Source organism: Babylonia areolata, chromosome 20 (genome assembly GCF_041734735.1).
Source record: "Babylonia areolata isolate BAREFJ2019XMU chromosome 20, ASM4173473v1, whole genome shotgun sequence".
Classification (NCBI taxonomy): Eukaryota; Metazoa; Mollusca; class Gastropoda; order Neogastropoda; family Buccinidae; genus Babylonia; species Babylonia areolata.
This window is the reverse complement of record NC_134895.1, coordinates 4,807,079-4,829,150: the sequence shown is the minus strand read 5'-3', so window position 1 is coordinate 4,829,150 and position 22,072 is coordinate 4,807,079. Positions and strand designations below refer to the sequence as shown.

The 22,072-nt window shown below is 39.6% G+C and overlaps 2 protein-coding genes across 4 annotated transcripts in view; one reads left to right on the top strand and one right to left on the bottom strand.

The window, feature by feature from the left end:
• Positions 1–5,965, bottom strand: part of LOC143294909 (protein phosphatase 1 regulatory subunit 42-like) — a 29,445-nt gene extending 23,480 nt beyond the window's left edge. For all 3 annotated transcript variants that reach the window (XM_076606426.1, XM_076606427.1, XM_076606428.1), the window contains exons 1-4: positions 5,565–5,965; positions 3,637–3,953; positions 2,645–2,814; positions 1,118–1,256 (exon numbers count right to left, since the gene is read on the bottom strand). In XM_076606426.1, the coding sequence (XP_076462541.1) occupies positions 1,118–1,256; positions 2,645–2,814; positions 3,637–3,771 (444 nt within the window). In that variant the 5' untranslated portion in view covers positions 3,772–3,953; positions 5,565–5,965. The remainder of the gene's footprint in view (positions 1–1,117; positions 1,257–2,644; positions 2,815–3,636; positions 3,954–5,564) is intronic.
• A 2,446-nt stretch (positions 5,966–8,411) lies between these two features.
• LOC143294908 (guanine nucleotide-exchange factor SEC12-like) lies at positions 8,412–22,030 on the top strand. Its single transcript, XM_076606425.1, has 9 exons — positions 8,412–8,541; positions 9,080–9,278; positions 9,791–10,026; positions 10,595–10,678; positions 11,534–11,652; positions 11,970–12,146; positions 12,743–12,815; positions 14,251–14,410; positions 15,387–22,030. The coding sequence occupies exons 1-9, from the start codon at positions 8,413–8,415 to the stop codon at positions 15,470–15,472; spliced, it is 1,263 nt and encodes a 420-aa protein (XP_076462540.1). The 5' UTR covers position 8,412; the 3' UTR covers positions 15,473–22,030.
• Positions 22,031–22,072: the final 42 nt, after the last annotated feature.

Genomic DNA, 22,072 nt, shown 5'->3' with positions numbered 1-22,072 from the left:
CCTCTAGGCCAACACTCGATACAACCATGTGCAGGAATATGGGGAAAATGAATAATGTAGATATTTATATAGTGCCTACCCTTGGGGTCAGAGTGCTTTATAAACTCGGGGGTCATTTGCACAAAAGGCTGCCTACCTGGGTAGAGCCCATTGGGCTCTCATCATTCGTTTCCTGCATCATTCAATCAGATTTCAGGCACACACACACATACACATTTAGACAGACATATAACATTTTACATGTATGACTGTTTTGTTTATTTACCCTGCCATGTGAAAAGCCATACTCCACTTTCGGGGGTATGCATGCTGGGTATGTTCTTGTTTCCTTAACCCACCAAACACTGACATGAACTACAGGATCTTTAACATGCATAATTGATCTGCTGCATGTGTATACACATGAAGGGTGTTCAGGCACTAGCAGGTCTGCACATATGTTGACCTGGGAGAGCAGAAAAATCTCAACCATTTACCCACCAGGCCCCATTACCAAGATTCGAACCCATGACCCTCAGATTGAAAGTCTGATGCTTTAACCACTCGGCTGTAGCGCCTGGGATGTTCCTTCTCTTGAATACAATGTTACTTGGAGAAAAGAGAAAAAATACACACATACATACAGACACACCAAAAAGAGCAGGAAAAGGATAAATCCACCATCCAGTGCATCTGCCTTGGATGTGAAGGAATCTGAGGGTACAATATCGAATCCTGAAGCTGCCAGAATTTTCTCCACCTCCACTAGATTTTGAGTGGTGGTCTGGATGCTAGCCATTTGGATGAGACAATAAACTGAGGTCAAGTATGCAGGATGCATTTAGTACATGAAAAACAACAACGAAAAAAAGCAAAAACTCATGGCAACAAAAGGGTTGTCCCTGACAAAATTCTGTAGAGAAATCCAGTTTGAGAGCAAATCAAATACACAAGCAGACAGCAAAAACAAAAAATAGCTGGTGACACTGCGTTGTAGTGACATGCTCTCCCTAAGGAGAGCAGCCCAAATTGCACTTAGAGACAAATGTTGCACTTAGAGACAAATGTGTTGTGACAAAAAGTAATATGCAATACAACGCAAAACGAAAGGAAGCAGCAGAAAAGCACACAGACTCACAGACAGAGCCTGCAGGCAGCGTGGGTCAAAGAGCAGCTGTTCCCCTGGCGGCAAGTGCTGGTGCTCCACATGCAGCTCCTGAAGCTGCTCCAGCTTCTCCAGTCCTTCAACCACAGTGATGCAGTTCCCACCCAGGTACCTGGCGTAAAAACCACACTTTCACTTTGAAATAACTTTTTTAATGTGCTCCAGCTTCTGGTACCTGGCGTAGAAACCACACTTTCCCTCTGAAATAACTTTTTTAATGTGCTCCAGCTTCTGGTACCTGGCGTAGAAACCACACTTTCACTTTGAAATAACTTTTTTAATGTGCTCCAGCTTCTGGTACCTGGCGTAAAAACCACACTTTCACTTTGAAATAACTTTTATAATGTGCTCCAGCTTCTGGTACCTGGCGTAAAAACCACACTCACTTTGAAATAACTTTTTTAATGTCCTCCAGCTTCTGGTACCTGGCGTAAAAACCACACTTTCACTTTGAAATAACTTTTTTAATGTGCTCCAGCTTCTGGTACCTGGCGTAAAAACCACACTTTCACTTTGAAATAACTTTTTTTAATGTACTCCAGCTTCTGGAACCTGGCGTAAAAACCACACTTTCACTTTGAAATAACTTTTTTAATGTACTCCAGCTTCTGGTACCTGGTGTAGAAACCACACTTTCACTTTGAAATAACTTTTTTAATGTGCTCCAGCTTCTGGTACCTGGCGTAGAAACCACACTTTCCCTTTGAAATAACTTTTTTAATGTGCTCCAGCTTCTGGTACCTGGCGTAGAAACCACACAGCGGACAATACACACACACACACACACACACACACACACACACACACAGAGAAAATGAAACGAAATAAAATATGATATAAATAAATAAAAAGGAAAGAAAATACAAAAGAATATACCATTTACAATGTGAAAGATATTCACACGAGGAAAATAGCACCATGTCTTAATAACAGATGATTCAGCAATGCTGCATGCATGCACACATGAATGATTGATCAAAGCATTTTATGTGCTATGTCTTTGTCATATCAGTACAGAAAATTCTCTCTCTCTTACTCACTCTCTACCCATTTCATTCATAAATTCAAGACAGGCAGCTACAGGGAAAGAGAGAGAGAGAGAGAGGAGAAGGTGGCAGAAGACAGGCAATCAATGAGACAAACATTCCAGTATATGCTCTAACTGTCCATCTCAACATAAACCAATCCATTCGCTGATTATCCACCCTGCCAGTCTCAGCAACCACCCAGTCAGCTTGTCATTTAACCCAACTTGTCACATCCTTACATCAGCAACCAGTCAAACCATAGGAGCCAATAAACCAACAAATCAGCCACCTGACCAACCATCTACCCATGCAGCTACTAAGCAATCAACCAATCAGTTAAACATCCAACAAAGCCACTGATCAATCAACCAGATATCCAAAGTAACTGTGTTGGTCACTTTCACTTGACCAACTAATCAACTCTTGGGAAGAGCCTATCCACTTGAACTAAACTGGCAGCAGTGTCACTTACAGTTTGGACAGTTTGGTGAGAGCAGAGAGGTTGGTGATCTTGATGATGCTGTTGTTCTGAAGATACAGGTGAGTCAGGCTGCAGTTGAAGTTTAAACATGGCACCTCAGTCAGTTGATTGTCGTAGAGATACAGCACCACAAGGTTTCGGCACAACGCCAGGTCATCACTCTGTTGACATTACTAGTCATCAGCGTGTTGTTTTACCTGTCATTTGTCAGGTCATCACACACACACACACACCACACACACACACACAATCTGAACCATTAAGTTTATTTCCAGGACATGATGTGGTTGACAGCACTGATGAGAAACACAGAAACATGCCTCTCAAACAAATTCAGAATAGTTCTTTAAACCTCACTATTCCCCACAGAGTTCTTCATTTCTAATTCTATATTCTTCAAAAAATTGTGTTAGTTTTTTAACAAAAGCATTTTAATAATCTCATTCTCTTTAAACTATGACCAAGGGCTGCAACTTGTTTGTTTGTATGTATGGATGGATATATGTGTGCATGTATGCAAGGATGGATGGATGTGTGAGTGTGTGTGTGTGTGTGTGTGTGTGTGTGTGTGTGTTGTATGTATGCATGCATGTATGTATACATGCATGCATGCATGCATGTATGTATGTATGGTTCTATGTATTCATGTATGCACTGGTTCTTCTTTGTCGGTTTTTTTTTTTTTATGCATGTGTGTGGATGATTTTACTATTCTCTCTCTCTCTGCTGCTATATAAATATAGATAGATAGACAGATATATAGATATAATGCTTAAACATACACACAAGAGTGAATACATACAACAATCCACATATCCAAACTCACAGCTGCCATTCACATAGATACGCACATATCATTTTCTGTTTCACTCACACACACACACAAACACACTGACATACACAAACACACACAAATACAATCATACACACACACACACACACACACACACACACACACACACAAACTACTTTTCAAACCTTACCACTTCAGTGATGCCTTTGCTTTCCAGGTAAAGATGGGTCAGTCGTTTTGCAAAACTCTGAGCTGACTCTTCCTTTTTCTTTTTGGTATAGCCTGAAGAGCTTTTGGCCATCAGCTCTGCAGTCAGTCGAACCATCCTGCCCCTACTCACCACTTAGTTCCACAAAAGTCAATTATTATGTGGAATAAAAAGAAAAAGGGGCAGCCTGATGGGTCTTGTACCACTGGTTCTGGTTTATGAGCACAAAGAATGATGAATCAGTGGCAACATGGCCACCTCACCATTCTGCGTCTCACCCATCTTGGCATGCCCTCCTTCTGAAAAAATAAAACAGCCTTGCATGCAAATTGTAAAAGATATATCTAAATGACATGATCATGAATGAACGGCAGTATACCTGGAGTGTGCTGTATGAGCAATCTTTGCAGTGCTATGTTTGCTTGGTGTAAAGAGTGTCCTAAATCTACACTAATTCCAAAGACCCAGGAACATTTTTAATAACAAGCAAACTTAGCACTGCAAAAAATGCTCAAGCAACCCTGCCCTGAATAACATCTTCAATTTCTCTTATCAGTTCCATTTGGGTGACAGAAAACATATCAAACTCTCTGTCTATATGTCTAACAGAATTTCCCTCATTCCATTTAAGTGTTTGCCTGTTTACCTATGAATGTCACAGACCTGAACTATTCAGGCATTGCTCATTGTTCCTTTTCCTCCAAAGTTCAGACAAAGCATTGATAACAGAATCTGAAGGCAAGGCAAAACTCCTACCCCCCTCTCTTCATTAAAAGTTATAGGTACATTTCTCTGTACTTTTTGTTTACCATTTTGTTAATATACTCAATCATTTTCAAATTGACAAACACATACAAATGCACAGTAAATTCATATAAACACATTCTTCTTCTTTTTTCCGTTACACGACCAACATTGACTTGCCAATGACTCTGTTGTGGTTCAAGCATGCTGGGTATTTTTGTGTCTCCATAACCCACCGAACACTGACATGGGTTACAGGATCTTTAACATGCGTATTTGATCTTCTGCATGCATATACACACGAAGGGGGTTCAGGCACTAGCAGGTCTGCACATATGTTGACCTGGGAGATCGGAAAAATCTCCACCCTTTACCCAGCAGGCGCCGTTACCGTGATTCGAACCCGGGACCTTCAGATTGAAAGTCCAATGCTTAAACCACTTGGCACATGCTCCCATAGCACAACATGCACAGTGCATAAGTATGATAGACAAAGAGAAGGAGATGGGGAGGAATGGGGAGTGAATGAGAAAGAGTGAGAGAGAGACTGAGTGAAGAGAGAGAGAGACAGAGACAGAGAAAGACTGTGTTAGGCTGTGTTGACATGTCATTAATTAAGTGGTTGTGGCCATTAATCTTGTCAGAATTTGGTGATGCATGTAGTCCTCTAGTGCAGCCTTGATTGTGAATGACAACTATATCATGCACATAAGTATATATACAGTATGCATAATGTGATGCATATACATATATATATATATATATATATATATATATGTAATATATACATGTCTTGAGGTAGACATCACATTTTCATTTTTTTAAAAGGATTAATCACAGCAGTTAAAGCTAGAATACTGTGGACATCTTTAAGTGAATCATTCTGGCCGATCTGTTTGGCTCTGTTGATGAAGTGTCACCAGCAAAAGTGGAATTGGGGTGCATACTTCATAACTTAAGTCATTTAATAATTGCCGTTTTATTCTGCGTTTGATGTACAATTCACTTTTTTCTGTAACGTCACACATGATAATTGTTATCATTTTGATGTTGCGGTATGTCGGAAAGGCCTAAGTATTGTGGACAGCATACTATTCTAAGTATGCTATTCAGTGACATCGCATTTTGTAGTAACAGTGAAGACATGTGATCAAAGTTTTGCTTACCGTTATTTGTGACATCTTCCACACGTGTGATGTCTCAATAATTCACGGCGATGAATACTCCGCATCAAAACATAGGTCGCAAATTTATACACAACTCTAAAATGGCTTTGCACGTTTGGTTGTAGGGAATATCAACACAACAAAGAATCTTTTTGTCTCGAAAACAACTTTATGCTTCTGTTCGCATGAAATTTTATGCAATAGTTAACTTTCGTTTCAAGGTGCACGAATATGACAGGTTTGTAAACAAGACTGTTGCTAAGTCGGTAACTAGGATGGGAAGCCGGTCTTTGGAATAAATATATATAGTTTACCATTCACGCGTTTGCCGTGCAATCTTCAAATTCCGATTTATTCGAGTATTTCACTAGTTAACAGCAGCAAAACAATGAAAAGCATTATAAACACAGGACCCAAGACACGCAATATAATATTGCGAGAGGTTCATCTCAGCGAATATATGTACAGCAGCTTTGCAAGGAACTCAACCTGCAAATAGTGTCGCTGGCACTTCATGTGTTTCTGTGTATATAGTCTTTGTGTGGTTTTTCCCACACGATGAAGATCATGCTATTCTTGCGCTTGATATGGACAGAAGACCCAAGAAGGAACCGACCAAAATCCTTGTAGCAAATGTTCACACGCAGATCTGAACTTTAACACTAACAAAAACAACGACAACGCGCAACAGCAGCAACTTGAAACAACCTGGCAAACCGTGGCAAAACATATGTGGCTTTGACAAACCCAAACACACTGACGCAAAGGCACCTGCAGTGCACACGCAAGCTCTCTCTCCGGGTTGTCTGTCTGTCTGTCTGTCTGTCTCTGTCTCTCTCTCTCTGTCTGTCTGTCTGCCTGTCCGCTACCTGCCGACCTGTCTGTCTGTCCGTCCGTCTGTCTGCCGCGGTCTGTCTGTCTGTCTCTGTCTGTCTGTCTGTCTGTCTGCAGTGTCTCTGTCTGTCTGTCTGTCTGCCTGTCCGCTAACTGTCTTTGTTAAATAACAAATCTCTCATGTTGTTTTTGAAATGATTCGATGGTCAGATCCAACTGAACCCCATCGCATAGTACAATATGGCGCTGAAATATGGGGCCTTTATCCTGCTGCTGCACACTGTGAGAAAATCCATCTTTTCGCTCTTAAGAAATTTCTTGGAGTATCGCCACAAACACCTAACGATTTTGTGTATGGTGAAACAGCTGGATACCCTATATCAGTGCTTTTTAAAGTGAAGTGCACAAGTTGAAATATTGGTTAAAATTAACTCAAATGGATAGGCAAAGGCTGCCACAAAAGGCTTTTAAAATGTTGTTAGAATTAGACGATAAAGATAAGAGAAACTGGGCGTCAAATGTGAGAATTATTTTGTATGAATTTGGGTTTGGTTATGTTTGGATAAATCAAGGTGTCGAAGATATAAATGGTTTTGTTCAAACATTTTGCGAAAGAATAATTGATTGTTGGTGGTAAAATTGGAATTGCCATGTTCAGCAAAGTGAAAAATTTAATTTTTACAGAATGTTTTGTCATATACGTTGTGTGCCAACTTATATGTCTATGCATGTTGACAGACATTTGAAGCGCATAATGACAAAATTTAGGTCTGGTATTTCTGATATATTTGTCTATTATAATCTCTATCGACAGACATACGCTAGAAATTAGAAATTTCCAATATGTAAATCTTCAAAAGAAGACGAAATTCATTTCACTTGTACTTTCTTGTCCTGGATTGAGTGATATTAGAGATCAGTTTATACCAGACTGAGAAATATACAAAAGATCCATGTTTAGTCAAACTGATTGTATTGTTGTCATCAACAAAAGAACGCATTATAAAGCAGTTGGTTGTTTATCTCTACAAAGCATTTAAAAGACGATGTGCATATGTAACATAAACATTTGAATACATTTTTGTTATGTTCATGTACACCCCCTTCTGAGGGGCCATGGACTTATGAATAAACCATCTCAATCTCTGTCTGTCTGTCTGTCTGTCTGTCTGTCTGTCTGTCTCTCTCTCTCTTTCTCTCTCTCTCTCTCTCTCTCTCTCTCTCTCTCTCTCTCTCTCTCTCTCTCTCTCTCTCTCTCACACACACACTGACACACACGCACACATACAAGGGCACACACACACGCACCCATACCATGGCACACACACACACACACACACACACACACACACAGACATACACCGTCATACACAGAGAAATAGACAGACAGACAGACAGACAGACAGACACACACACACACACACACACACACACACACACACACACATTTTTTGTGTGTGTTAGTTTATCTAAATATCTAATTGATAATTACCTGTAAGTATTCTGACATTTGACACTTGCCTGTTTTTACTAGTTGGTTGAATGGATAGTTCTTATTCTCGTTCGTCAGATGGATGATTTGTGGTTAAGTAACTGGATTCCTTAGTTTGTTTCCATTTCTCAAATTTCCTTCTCCATTCTAGATTATAATTCTTGTCACATTTGTAAATGTGTACAGTTCAAACACGTCCACACACACATAAACACATACACTGCACACACTTTTTTCCCCGTCTAAAATCACTTTAGTGAACAGCTTTATCACACACACACACACACAAACAAACACACACACACACACACGCACGCACGCACGCACGCACGCACGCACACACACACACACACACACACACACACACGCACACACACGCACACACATGCGCGTGCAACCTCTAGACAGAGAGAAAGACAAGGAATGAAAATCGTCATTCCCCAAATAGTTTGGGCCAAATAGCATTACTATGTCTGTATTGCTGTAAAAAGATGCTGGTGTCAACGTTTACATGTGTACAATATGGCGCCCACCCGAGAACCACTGGCTCAGTCAGACTTTCCTTTGTATACTGTTCAGGCTTTGGGAAGCACACACTTTCTCGTCGCAGGTGGAGGAGGCCAGGCGAAAACTGGAGTGCCGAATGCTATAGTGAGTGAAGTAGTTTTTCACAGTTCATTTGGCAAGGCAATCTTACGCATCTGCGATTGTTGCAGCAGCCGACAGTTTTCAACACTTTGACACTTCCGGTTTGACTTTGCTCCTGTTTAAGTTGCTTCAATTTCATTCGTTTTTATGAAAAAAGCAAAGCAGGGAATGCCACGAAAAGTACTCCTTTAAAGGAGAGAATGGTTAGATCACAGGCATACAATACATAATGTGTATTTTATACCCATTCACAGCTTGTGAACTTCAGGCTGGAACAACACAGTTCTGTGAAGAGATCTCGGAGCATTTCCATTCTTTTCTTTTTTTTATCAGGATGCATGCATTTGAAAGATCCTGTATTCCATGACAGCGTTTTATGGGCTAAGGTACCCAGCATGCTCATGAACGAGTTATCAAGAAATATATGTTGGTCTTATAATGGAAAAACATACACATAGCAGGTCCATACACACACACACACACACACTGATTGATTCCACCTCTGACATTCTTCTGAATACAGGTTCATTCTCTGTTGCAGGAAATCTTTGAGCTGAAGCAGAGAGGTGATAAAGTTTTGGCATCCAGTATATGTCGGCATGACACAGGCAGTGATGCTGTCATGAACTGTGCCACCTTTTATGATGGCAGAAATCATTTTTTGGCATGTGGGCAAGAAGAGAAATGTCACCTGTACTCTGTCAAATACAAAGTCATCACACCAAAGAAAGAAAATCAAGGTAATGTTTTCATAAGGTTCCCTTGTTCATGTTATCAGTGGCAGAAAGATTTTATCATGAATTCCCTGAATTTTTCTGGCACAGTCACATGCAGTTATGGTGATTTATGTGTGTTGTATGTTTATTTTTACTTACTCCGATATGTATCTGTATACTTAACATATAAAATATGCGTACTAACACAAGCTGTTTCCCATTTGCAGATTGATTTGAACAGATTTATTGACACAGGCATGAATTAAACTTAACCACTTCAAGCTGTTTTAACAAACAACCAACCAACCCTAGCATGCACACTGCTCATGGTTTGATGAGAAAATATATTGACAAGGTAATCATTCTGTAAAACACAAATCTGAATATTTGTCCATTTATAATATATTTTGATATTTGTGTGTAGTGAAGTATTGCTTGATAAAACATAAGATCAGAACGGAATTCTTGAAAATCTGCTTCCCATGAGATATAGCCAGAAAGCTAACTTATAGCTGGCAGGCCCCGATCTGTTTCAGACTCCAGTGACAAAGGCGAAGTGAAACAGAGAAAGGGGAAGGCAGGTGACAAAACAGAAGACTGCAACAACGCCACTCCTAATGGCACCAAACAGCTCACTTTTGACCTCCAGTGCCTTACCTCAGTGCAGACAGACTTTGAGAAAGACGGTGGTTTTCAGAAAGTGGTGCGTTTCAGTGCTGATCACACCCTCGTCGTCACAGGTGGTGCTGATGGTTTCTTGAGGGTGTGGAAGGTACGGCAATTACCTTTGATCAAAGATTGTGATAATGATGGTTTTAGTGAAGAAAGGTAGCATTGATTCCAGTTTATAATGTATTCACTATTGTATTTGTACTTGGACGTGGAGAGTTAGAATTTAAAACATAAAGAAAATGATAAATTCACTACGCTCTAAAAATTAGTCTTGCTGTTAGTGGACAAAGAATAGCAATTATAAAAAGGCAAGAAGTGACAAGCTCTGAATTTCCTGTATTGTGGACGTAAACACAGTATGTGCAAACTCTTTCAATGTCTCACTCTCTTTCTCTCTCACTACCTTTCCTGCATCTCTAAAAGTCTAATGTGTGTCCTATGTATTGATAAATCAAGATCACTATCATGTTAAACATTTCCATAGTAATATGCGAAAAGCATCATCAGTATTTTAAACTTCATCATTGAAGTGCTGCACTTCATTCCTTTAAAATCAGATGGAATGTTCTGTCATCTTTCTTTTTGTGTGTGTTCTTTCCTCTCTTTTTATATAGACTTATATTTTTCATTATCATGATCTGAATTGTGATTTTCAATTTTTGTTGCAGTATCCTGAAATGAAAATGGAGTTTGAAACACATTGTCACAAAAATGACATTGATGATCTTGATATCAGTCCAAGTGGAGACAAAGTGAGTTGGTTTAAATTGATTATGATGTGCTTGTATCTGTTTCATTTTGTGTTAAATACTCTTTGTCATGGTGTTTTTTGTTGTTGTCTTGTCTGTGATTTCTTTGATACCAGATGTTAAAACTCATGTGGACTGTCTTTTGATTTTTAGGGTTTAATTTCCAAGGTTTTCATGGAAAGCTATTATTTTTCAGATTTCTGTTGTTTTTTTTTTAGGGGAATTGCAATGGTGCTTTGTGTGACAGGAAAAGGTATAGCCAGACTTGAACTTTTCTTCATGACAGCAACAACAACAAAAAGAGTAAAGAACACTCACATACCATGCCCTTTTCTCCAGCCTCCCCAAATCTTCGTTACCCCATCATGCACACATATCTGGTCATCATAAGCAACAGCTTTAAAAAAAAAAATTTTTTAATAGATTTTCTATGGTAAATATATATTTTTACAACAGATGTAGGATAGCACAAACACACACACACACACACACACACACACACACACACACATATATATATCTATATTATATATATATATATAGAGAGAGAGAGAGAGAGAGAGAGCGATCAGTCTGCATGTTTTGACACCTTGAAACTGAAACTCAGCAAAAATGATTGCACATGAACTTGTTGTCGAAGAAAGGGAGATGAAGAGCAAGAGAGCTTGTATGAGAGCGAAAGTAAATGTACTCTTCTGTACTAGATTCTGCACTCATCCAGCTTATGTGTGTTGTACAAAAGTAGTAATTCAAAAGTAGTAATTTGTGTGTTTGAGTTTCTGTGTGCTTGTGAGTGTGTGTGTGTGTATTGCGGTACATAAAGAAGTGTTGATTTTGCTCAGTTCTGCTGTTTTTCAGATAGTAACAGTGTCAAGAGACAGCACTGCTTGTGTATGGAACACCAAGAACGGCACAAGTTTTTGTGACCTGGTTTGGAACAACCCAGAGGCAAAACATTACAGATACAGATGTTGTAGGTATGTACTGAGGGGAAGGATGGAAAATACAAGTGAAATATTTGTCTTGAATGGTATGTTTAATGATGATTTGTATACTTTGCTATAGACTTCTGTTGAGAAGATAACAGATTATTAGTCTATATCAAGTTAAAAAAAAGAAAAAAGAAAAAAGAAGAATAAAACAACAACATCACACAGACTAGTTAACTGACGTTGCTTAATTTCATTGAAGAGAAAGTGATACAGAGTGGTACACAGAGGGTGTTAAATAGAAGCATCGCAGGCACTCAGTTAAAGAAGCGGTGCAGTGGTGTGTGTGTGTGTGTGTGTGCCAGGTACGGGCTGGTGGAGAACCAGAAGGACAAGTACAACCTGTACACGGTCAGCATCCCCATCACCCGCTCCAGCAGCAACCCCCCGCCCTGCTACCTTATCATGTGGGACAGGGACACCTTCAAGATCAAGAAGGGGGTCAGCGCCGGCACTGAGGTTCTCTCCGCTCTGGCTGTCAGGTGGGTGGGTTTGTTTTGTTTTGTTTTGCGAAGGGGGGTGGGTAGGGAGGGGAGAGGACTTTAGTGTGCTGGGGTGTTGTGGGGACAGAGACCCAGACTTTGACACACAACCGACAGACCTGGAGGAATCTAGTGAATATTTCTTCTGTGAGGCGCCCCAGTGACTCTTCACAGAATGTTAAGGGAGGAGAAGTGTTGGGGGAGAGGGGGAGGATTTTTTTGAGTGTTGTGTCTTCTTTGTAGTTTATTTGTAATTATTTCATCCTTCTTTTGCAGTCTTTTGAATATATTTGGAGGCAGATGTCTTTTTTCAAAAGCAGCTTGTGTTCTCTGATAATATAAGCTAAATATGAATATATCAGGTTCAGGACCATTGAAATACCTGTTAAATGACTTCCCGTTATAGCTCCCCATATCTAGTGCGAATGTTGGAAATAACTTTTAAATGACTGACCAGACCTAGATTTAGATTTAGATTCTGGCAAACCTATTGGAAAAGATAAGTATTTTGTAAAAGGTAAAAATTTGTATCTGTTGGAAAAATGGAAATATTTAATTCATATTCTGACATAGCCATTTTTGGTTATTTTTTCTAGTGATGATGGCATATACCTCGGAGTTGGTTCAATATCAGGGAGTGTTTCCGTCTACATTTCCTTCAGTCTACAGGTTAGTAAGATTATTCTGTTTTGTTTTAATGTATTTGTTTCATTTTTATTGCATTTTTGGTAAGATACTTTGAGCCGTCTCATCCTGGTTCCTTTGGTCTTCACTAATGTTTCTAGGGAGCACCGCATCATTATCCAGGTCACACATGAGAATGGTCGGCACAGCTTAACTTGCTTGTGTAAGCTGTGATATTTGTTATTCTCATCTTCCGGAAGTGTTAAAATAAGCATGGCTTTCTGACCTTGCCATGCTGTGTGTTTATTGAACACATGATATGTCACTTTTTTTTCCGGCTTTGGGCAGTCCTGATATGGGCCAGTGTGGTCAGCTGGACGTAAGGCAACAGTGTCAAATCTCTTCTTTTCTGAATAAAATCTGTTTGAAGCAATGGCGCTGTGTGTGTCATGGGAGTTCACTACGTATGACAACTGATCATGATGACAAAAGTTTTGACATGGAGGATTAGGGTAACATTTTCCAGGACATGTTGAATACAAGATGTGCAGTCTACTCAGACTTAAAAAAAAGCAGGTGGTTTGACCTCACATAGGAATGATTTTGTGTTACGGTTGGCTTTGTCCTAATTTGGCTCTTTTGCTCCAGCCAGTGATTTTAGTACCATGTTATTCTGTGGGCATTTCAACATAATATACGGTTAGTGTGGAACATGATACAGGTGTTGTTTTAAATCTGTTTCATTGTTCAAGAAGAAAACACATTTCTGCAGAAAACACTTGCATGACAACAGCCTTTGCTAAAAACCAGAGCGGTGAATATACCCACATTTGTGTAGCTTTTTGAACACAATGTTTTTATGATTATATGAAACAGTGTGGAATAATCTTGTGTTGGTCCTTTGTGCAAGAGGCTGTTCAAATGAAGGATGGAAACACACACGGTTGGATGGTGTTGAATCATGGGTTGACTGTTGGGAGAAAGCAGGATGTTTATCACTTTGTTCCTGAAGTACTGATCTATCTGTAACATCTGGTTGCTTCCCTTGGACCAAGTACAATTATTTCCATATTGCAGTTGGCATGTTCGGCTTTGCTTTCTCAGTCAGTTTCCATATTTCAGTTTGCACGTTTGCCTTTGTTTTATCAGTGAGTTATGTTCACAGCCGCTGCTTTTTGCATGTTGGCTTTAGCCTCTTATGTTGTTCACCAGTGCACTTACTGAAGGGCGTTCAGCATGTTTTGATGACATGCGTTTTGTGTATGAGGTCTGGCTTCTTTTACAGTCTTAGTCTAAATGTTGTTCGCCAGTGTACTTACACAAGGGGATTCATTATTTTTTGATGAAGTGCGTTTTGTGTATGAGGTCTGGCTTTGACAGTGCTTTCAGCTGTTGCTGGGCCAGTCCTCAAAGTGCAGAGCAGCTGCACTGATGGGATACAGAGTGTTAATACAGTTTCATGTGGTGTGTGATGTTTCAGAAACTGTACCAGGTGAAGGAGGCACACAGTATATTTGTGACTGGGGTGGAGTTCCTGCCCACCTCAGAGGCCACACGAGCCATTGTGGGCCCACAGGACTTCAACCTGATCAGTGTCTCTGCTGACAACACCATCAGATTGCATCAGATGCCAGAAAGAGGTAGGCAGTGTCAGTTTATGGAACTTTATTCTGTTTCAGCAAGTAGCACGGAGAGAGGGGGGGGAAGGGGGGGTGGGGGTGGGGGGAGGGAGGGAGAGAGGGGGGGTGGGCGGAGTGGTTTTGATAAATGTCCGTTTAAAATTTTGCAACCATTCACAGAGAATGAAAGTAAATGGCTTCAATGAACAGCTCTGTTAGATTGCATCATTTTGTTATACTTTGGGTTTTTGTTTTTATTTGATCATCACAGTGATTTGTATGGTAAATTTAGCAGGAACCATGCTTAAGCCAACTTTGGACAACTTTGCCTTGCTTGTTTTACTCATGTTACTTCCTGATTTTTAAAAAAAGCTTAATTTAAATGCATGCATGAACAGTATATTTGTGCAAACATACATGCATACACGTGTGTGTGTGTATGTGTTGTAAGTGTGCATGCATACATGTGTAAAACAAATGAGCATTCTTTCATGCATTTTTGAGAATTGGTTTCTCTCTTCTCTCTCTCCATCAGTAGCTCCTGTATGTGAGTTATTTCCCCTCTCTAACTCGTGCCCCTTGCACGTCATTTTTTTCCCCATTTCATTTCCTTTCTCCTTCAGATTCTCTCACTCATCCTGTATATCAAGAGAAAATACAGCCCATACTTGTGTTGAGTTATTCAGAATCTCTCAGATTGTGAATAGCTGTACGGAATTTGCCTCTTCTGTGGTCAAACGGCATCAAGTTTATAAAACTTGCATTATGTGCAGATTTATGATAGAAGCACATAACAGGAAAAAAACAACAAGAAAGAAACCCCAACTGAAACAAAGGAAAGCTCAAGAAGCAGAGGAAAACTCATGAAGTGTGTGTGTGTGGGGGGGTGGGGGTGGGGGGTAGTGGGGGGGGAATGAGGGAATGAATGAATGAACAGATAAGTAAAGAGAGAGAGAGATGAAAAGTGAATGCAGTGTGAATGCTTTGCTGTGTGCAGGTTCCGTCAGGGTGATCTGGATAGTGCTGGGAGCTGTGCTGCTCATCCTCTTCCTCTTCTGGGTCATGGCGGAGCTGGGCGTATGAAACCACGTCTTCTTCCGTGCTGATTCCCCCTCCCCTCCCCCCTCTCCTCCTCTCCCCCACAGTCACCCCCCTCCCCTCTTCCCTAAAATGCGCCCCTTTCCTGTCAAAATTCTCTCTTCAGACGGTGTGATATATTCTAGTTCATGACACATTTCCAGTTGTTTTTGATCATTGTTTGTATACTTTTGTGTTCATTTTGGTTGTTGTTTTGTGAGATTTTTTGTGTGCTCTTTTAATGACAGATTGTGATTTGGTGTATGCTAGTGGTACAGCTGTACATGGGAGTAATGAAAAGGGAGATGTTTGATGTGGGTGTGGATAGATTTGACACATTGTGATCCGTGTGTGTGTGTGTGCGTGCGTGTAGATACATTTCACTCATTGTGATCTGCACATGTGCGTGTGTATGAGTGTGTGTGTGTGTGTGTGTGTGTGTGAGGGAAGGAGAGAGACAGTTTGGATGAAAGTTTGTGGCTGTTCTTTTAATTTTATCAAAAGATGTTGTGAGCAGTGAAGCACTTCTTAATTTTTGTATCATTTTTTGCTTCAGCGTGTCAAGTGTTTGTTTTTTTTCAGTAGTTTTGGAATGCATCTGGACACTACATTGCCCTAAATTAGTTACACTTAATTAACTGAGTTAAGTTAGTCTTTTATTTATGCATTTACTCACATTTATTTATTCATTTATTTGTACATATTTATTATTGTATTATATATATTTATTCATACATACATGTCTTTGTTCTTGATGGTGTTAAATGAAATAGTTTGAGTGTGTTGGTCATTGAATGCTGAAGTAATGATTTTAAAGAAGTTGCATCTAGTCCACAAGCAGTTGGCACTCAAGGGCACATAGAGATGCTTTAACAGCTGGATGTCATTCTGTAGCACTGTTCACCGCTCAATGCACTGCACCTTGTCACTTCTTGCCACACCACTTCACAGAAACAGGATTTGCAAGGACCAGTCAGACTTGAGAGACTGCAGATTTTTGTTTTTTATTGTTCAAATGATTTGTCATTTCTTGCTACGACCTTTAAACCAGGTTTGGCATTAGGTTCCAGCCTTGTGTGCAATGCAATCCAGTGACAGCAGAAGTTCTTTGAAATGAAGGAGTGGGACGGTTCGATGTGAATGGTGTCAAACACACAGATTACACAGGCCTGCTCTGAGAATGTCACACTGACAGACAGGTCTGCTGTGACAGTGGTGTACTGGCTACACCTGTGAATGTCACACTGATAGACAGGCCTGCTGTGACAGTGGTGTACTGGCTAAACCTGTCAGTATCACACTGATAGACAGAGGCCTGCTGTGACAGTGGTGTACTGGCTAAACCTGTCAGTATCACACTGATAGGCCTGCTGTGACAGTGGTGTACTGGCTAAACCTGTCAATGTCACACTGACAGACAGAGGCCTGCTGTGACAGTGGTGTACTGGCTAAACCTGTCAGTGTCACACATATAGACAGGCCTGCTGTGACAGTGGTGTACTGGCTAAACCTGTGAATGTCATACTGATAGACAGGCCTGCTGTGACAGTGGTGTACTGGCTAAACCTGTCAGTGTCACACTGATAGACAGAGGCATGCTGTGACAGTGGTGTACTGGCTAAACCTGTCAGTGTCACACTGATAGAGGCATGCTGTGACAGTGGTGTACTGGCTAAAACTGTCAATGTCACACTGATAGACAGAGGCATGCTGTGACAGTGGTGTACTGGCTAAACCTGTCAGTGTCACACTGATAGAGGCATGCTGTGACAGTGGTGTACTGGCTAAACCTGTCAGTGTCACACTGATAGAGGCATGCTGTGACAGTGGTGTACTGGCTAAACCTGTCAGTGTCACACTGATAGACAGAGGCATGCTGTGACAGTGGTGTACTGGCTAAACCTGTCAGTGTCACACTGACGGACAAGATCTGATGAAAGTACAGAGGTAAGCTATCAACAGAAATTGAGATAATTGAATTTGAAATAATTAACATTAGCTAGAACCTTTGCATTCAAGCACTGCTGTAAAATCCAAACAAAGCCAAGATTCAGAAAGTTTGTTCAGGTGGGCAAATGTTTGTTTGTGTAGATTGGGATTGGTTAGTTTAGGAAAGGTTTTTTTTTGGGGGGGATGGGGGGAGGGGGGGGGGTTGTTTGTGAAAGTGATGGACATTTTGAGAGCTGAACAATTTTACTTCCCAGTGGGAGGTGATGTGGCACCGATGTGGGTTTGCGTTTCTTATCCCACATGATGCTGTGTTGTGTGTGTGCATGTGTGTGTGTGTGTGTCTGTGCGCAAATGTCTGTTCATGTGTGAATGTGTGTGTGAGTGTGTGTGTGTGTGTGTGTGCATTTCAGCAACATTATGCTGTCACAACAATGGGCTTCCATAGAAACAGCACAAGATCTGTACAAAATGTGTTCCAACCAACAGCATGAAATGACTAATCAAGGTATTTGCCTTTGCTTTCCATGGATAGCATGTGAAGGGGATCAGTGGCATCAGTGTTCAGTCTGCAGTGAAGAATTGTTACCAAGTCAACAGACTAAAAATTCAGAGGGAGGAAAAGGTACCTAGTTCTGCTTTCAAACAAGTATTAAGAAGAAAATTATAAGAAAAACTTTCCGACAGAGAACTGAAGTGTCAAAAGAGAAAAATGGCTGGCAATATATGTGTGATTTTTTTTCTCAGAAGTTTTGTTTCTATCTTTGAAGGTTTTAGTGGTTAGCATTCAGGTGGCAGCAAAGTATCGTCATTGCAAACATATGTCTGTGAGTGCATGTCCTATGGATGTGTGTGTGTGTGTGTGTGTGTGTGGACGTGTGTTTTACTCTCTTTTTGTGTGTGTGTTTGTGTGTTATTTTTTCCGTTTTTTAATTTTTTTAATTCCATCTTTGGGTTTACAATTTTAAACATAGTGTCACCAGAGGTCTTTTCATTGATAGTTTTACATCATCGTATACATTCATATTGATGTAATGTACAAAGATTTTTTTTTTCTTTTGCAACAGGATGCTTACGTACATAAATTAAATCAAGACATACATGAAGTCACACAAACTTACGATGACATAGATACATATACATACACACACGCACGCTTGTGTTACACGTCTGCACATGGGAACATGATGGTTAGCACAATGGAGGGGGGGAAAAGTGGGGCTATTTTACAATTTCTCACGAGAAAATGAAAATACACCATATGTACTATGATATCTTGAATTCAGCTGAATATGAGAATATATAGATTCAGATAAGATAGTTTTTAGCCATGTTAAACATGCACATCATTAAACAGTGGTGTATAGAAGAACCAACTATTGGTAAATTTGTTATATTCCGAATTGATTACAGGAATATACTTTTCAATATAATATTGTGTTTTTAAATATTTAAAAAAAGGATTAAAAAATGTTGTGCATTTATTCATTTTACATTTGTATATGAAAAGTTTTGCAAGTTGAATAATCAGATCAAAGACATCATCTGACTTGAATTTTTCCAAATGACCAAAGAGTGTGAATGTTTCACTGACTTTGAACTCTGTGAGGTGAAGACGTTTCTCATTCAGGGTTCCTTCAAATTGTAGCCAGAAGGAATGCACCCTTTCGCAGTTCCAAAAAACTATGCTGTGTATTTTCTTTTTCTCACTTGCAAAAGGTACAAGTATCTTCAGTTTCTACACCCATATTCTTCAAAATTATATTTGTTGCTAGAATCCTATGAACCACCGGGTAATGTGATCTGAAACCACTTTAATTTAATTTCTTTTATTTTTTGTGTTTTCTTAAGAACTATTTTCCAGTTGACGTCTCCCTGGCATTTGTTGTTCCATACCTGACAAAAATTAGGAAGGTCTTTTCCCAGAACCAATAGATCATAGTATTTACGGCTACCTTTTTGTACTGAATATAGTTCAGTCAAAAAAGTGGGGAACTGCATTCTCATATTACTCTCTATTTGTATGTTTGATTTTAGCAAGACAGTTTTGATCACTTTCAATAAACCTGCATAGGAAAGGAAATTTGTGGTTACGTTATACTTTTCTCTAAATTTCACATATCAGATATGACATAAGGTTACCGTTTTCTTTATAAAGATCTGCAACATTACAGATGCCCTCTCATATCCATTCCCTTTTGTTAAGTTCAAGATTATTCAAAACAAATTTGTTATTATAAAATATTGGTTCGGACAACATTTGTGTTTCATTTTGTGGCCAAATGGTGTTTGCGAAATCTTTAAAGGCATTAAAGCCATCCTTCCAAAACACATTTTTCTCATAACGAGTAAAATGATTTGGGCCGTATCTATCAATATCTTGAATTTCAGGATGCAAAAAGGTAATTACATTTTCCCATTTATGTTTTGAGTTTTTAATTTTTCTCATTCAACTCACCTTGAGAGCTTCGATGAAATTATTCAATTCAGGTATTTCTAGTCTGCCGTTTTCTGTATGTTTTATAGCTGTTTTTCTTGCTATCCTGTCACATTTTCCTTTCCATACAAAAGTGAAACACAACTGTTGTAGTGTTTGTGTGTTATGTGTGTGAGCATAGGCATGTGCCTGTGAGAGGGAAAGAGCCACCAAGACTGTATGCATTAGGCCACTGTGTGAATGTGAATGTATGTGCAGGTGAATCCATGTCATGTCAGTGTTTGCAAAGTCATGATCATGCAGACTTACACATTCTATGAATGATTGTGTAATCAGAGAGAGAGAGAGAGAGAGAGACAGACTTAAAAGAGACATGAGCCTATTAATGCCAACTTTTGTACATAATTGGGTGATGGTTTAGAAGTTAACAGATGATTTGTACAGCTTTATGCCAGTAAAATTTGCGGGTGGTTGATTTTTTTTTTTTTTTTTTTTTGCATGGATGTCAAAGGAAATAAGTGGTTTTGTTTATTTTTTATTTATTTATTAATTTTTTTTATGATCAAGAGTTCACTTCATATTGGTGTTGATCATTTTGTTATCTGATAATGGCTGTTCGGTTTTCCAGTGTTTGTTTTTGTTCATGGTTGAATTAACCTTCAAAGCCAGTAAAAGAGACTGGGTGATATACTACACAGGAAGTGTGTTAATGAAGACACAGACTTTATGTATTATTATTATCATTATCATCATCTTCATATTGTTATTATTATTATTATTGTTAATGTTATATTAATATTATGATAAATCTTTTAACTAGATTTTCAGAAAACTTTATTGCTGTGCTATGTAACATTTCGTTCTCTATTTCTCTGTAATCCTTTGCAGTTTATTTTGCTCTAAGTGATATAACTGAATATAATGTAATCAGTTCTGAATTTTGTGGAGAGCAGTTTATGTTTATTTGTTTTTTTTGCTGAAGTAAAAGTCTTTATAAGCATAAATTTCAGTGTTGGGAAAATGGCATGTTTATTGTAATACCGGAATATCACCGATGTGGAAACATGACTATGTAACCTGTAAACCAACCAGCCAACCAGTGAAATAACCAACCAGCCACAACACCTGTCAACCAGTCCACCAGCCTACCAATCAGCCTTCCAGCCAGTCAACCATCAACAAACAGCTCAACACTGAAGCCCTACTTCAGTCACTTTGCTGCAGTCAATGAATGATAAACGTAGTCCATTGTTTCCTTCCATAGATACAGAAACTGGGTTCCATCAACAAAAAAAAAGAAAAAAAAAAGGATCTCATAGATCATTAGTGTCACATTCCAGAAGTGGATTAAAGCAATATATAAATGTGTTTTTGAAGTGTGTCCATGAGTGGGAAAAGTAGTGGAGAAAATTATATCATGAAACCATACATTAATAGTTTATAAAATGGATCACATCTTTCTGTGGCTGTTTTCTCTCTTTCTCCATGTCCGTCAGTGTGTATGTCTCTTTATCACACACACAAAGGGGTTAAACAGCCATGTGTGTTAGATTAACACTTTGAGAGCTGCAGTTTCACATAGGGGAAAAAGTAGGTTAAACAAGGAAGAGGCAGACCCTTGTGCAGACTGGGTATTTACAGCGCCGTATAACACTGCTAGTCACACAAAACAACGCCTGTTAGTGCAATATAAGACTTCGCCACTGGAAAATGAAGTCCAGAGCAAAACAGTATGCTTCAATTCAATACAGTGCAGTGTTGTGGTTTGTTGTGTGGTGGACACTGAAGCGGTACAAAACTAAAGGGTAGCAGAACTTTACAGTGCATTATTTTGTCTCATAAATACATCATACAGTGTAGGTGTAACGTTGATGTACTGCATAGACAAGAGCTGTCATGCAAAATGATGCCTGTCTGCACAGTATAAAACCTCCCCATTGGAATTTGAAGTCTGGGGCAAAACAGTATGTACCGATAACAGCACAGTGCAGTGCAGTGTTGTGCGGTGGACACTGGAGAAGTGTAGGTAGGAACGGTAAACGTAGTCACACATAACATAAGTGTATAGTTGGTGTTCAGCTGTGGTCATGTGGCTGACAGCGAGGGGCTTCAGGACACTTTGGGGCAGAGGGGACCCATGGGAAAAGAGGACCCAGGGGAAAAGTGGGGTACAGGGGGCTCATGGGAAAAGTGGGGCAGAGGGGACCCATGGGAAAAGTTGG

Coding starts and splice junctions, on each gene's coding strand:
- LOC143294908 (XM_076606425.1), top strand. CDS start 8,413: ATGGCGCCCACCCGAGAACCACTGGCTCAGTCAGACTTTCCTTTGTAT. Junction 12,147..12,742: donor CTCTCCGCTCTGGCTGTCAG/GTGGGTGGGTTT, acceptor TATTTTTTCTAG/TGATGATGGCATATACCTCG. Junction 14,411..15,386: donor GCATCAGATGCCAGAAAGAG/GTAGGCAGTGTC, acceptor TGCTGTGTGCAG/GTTCCGTCAGGGTGATCTGG.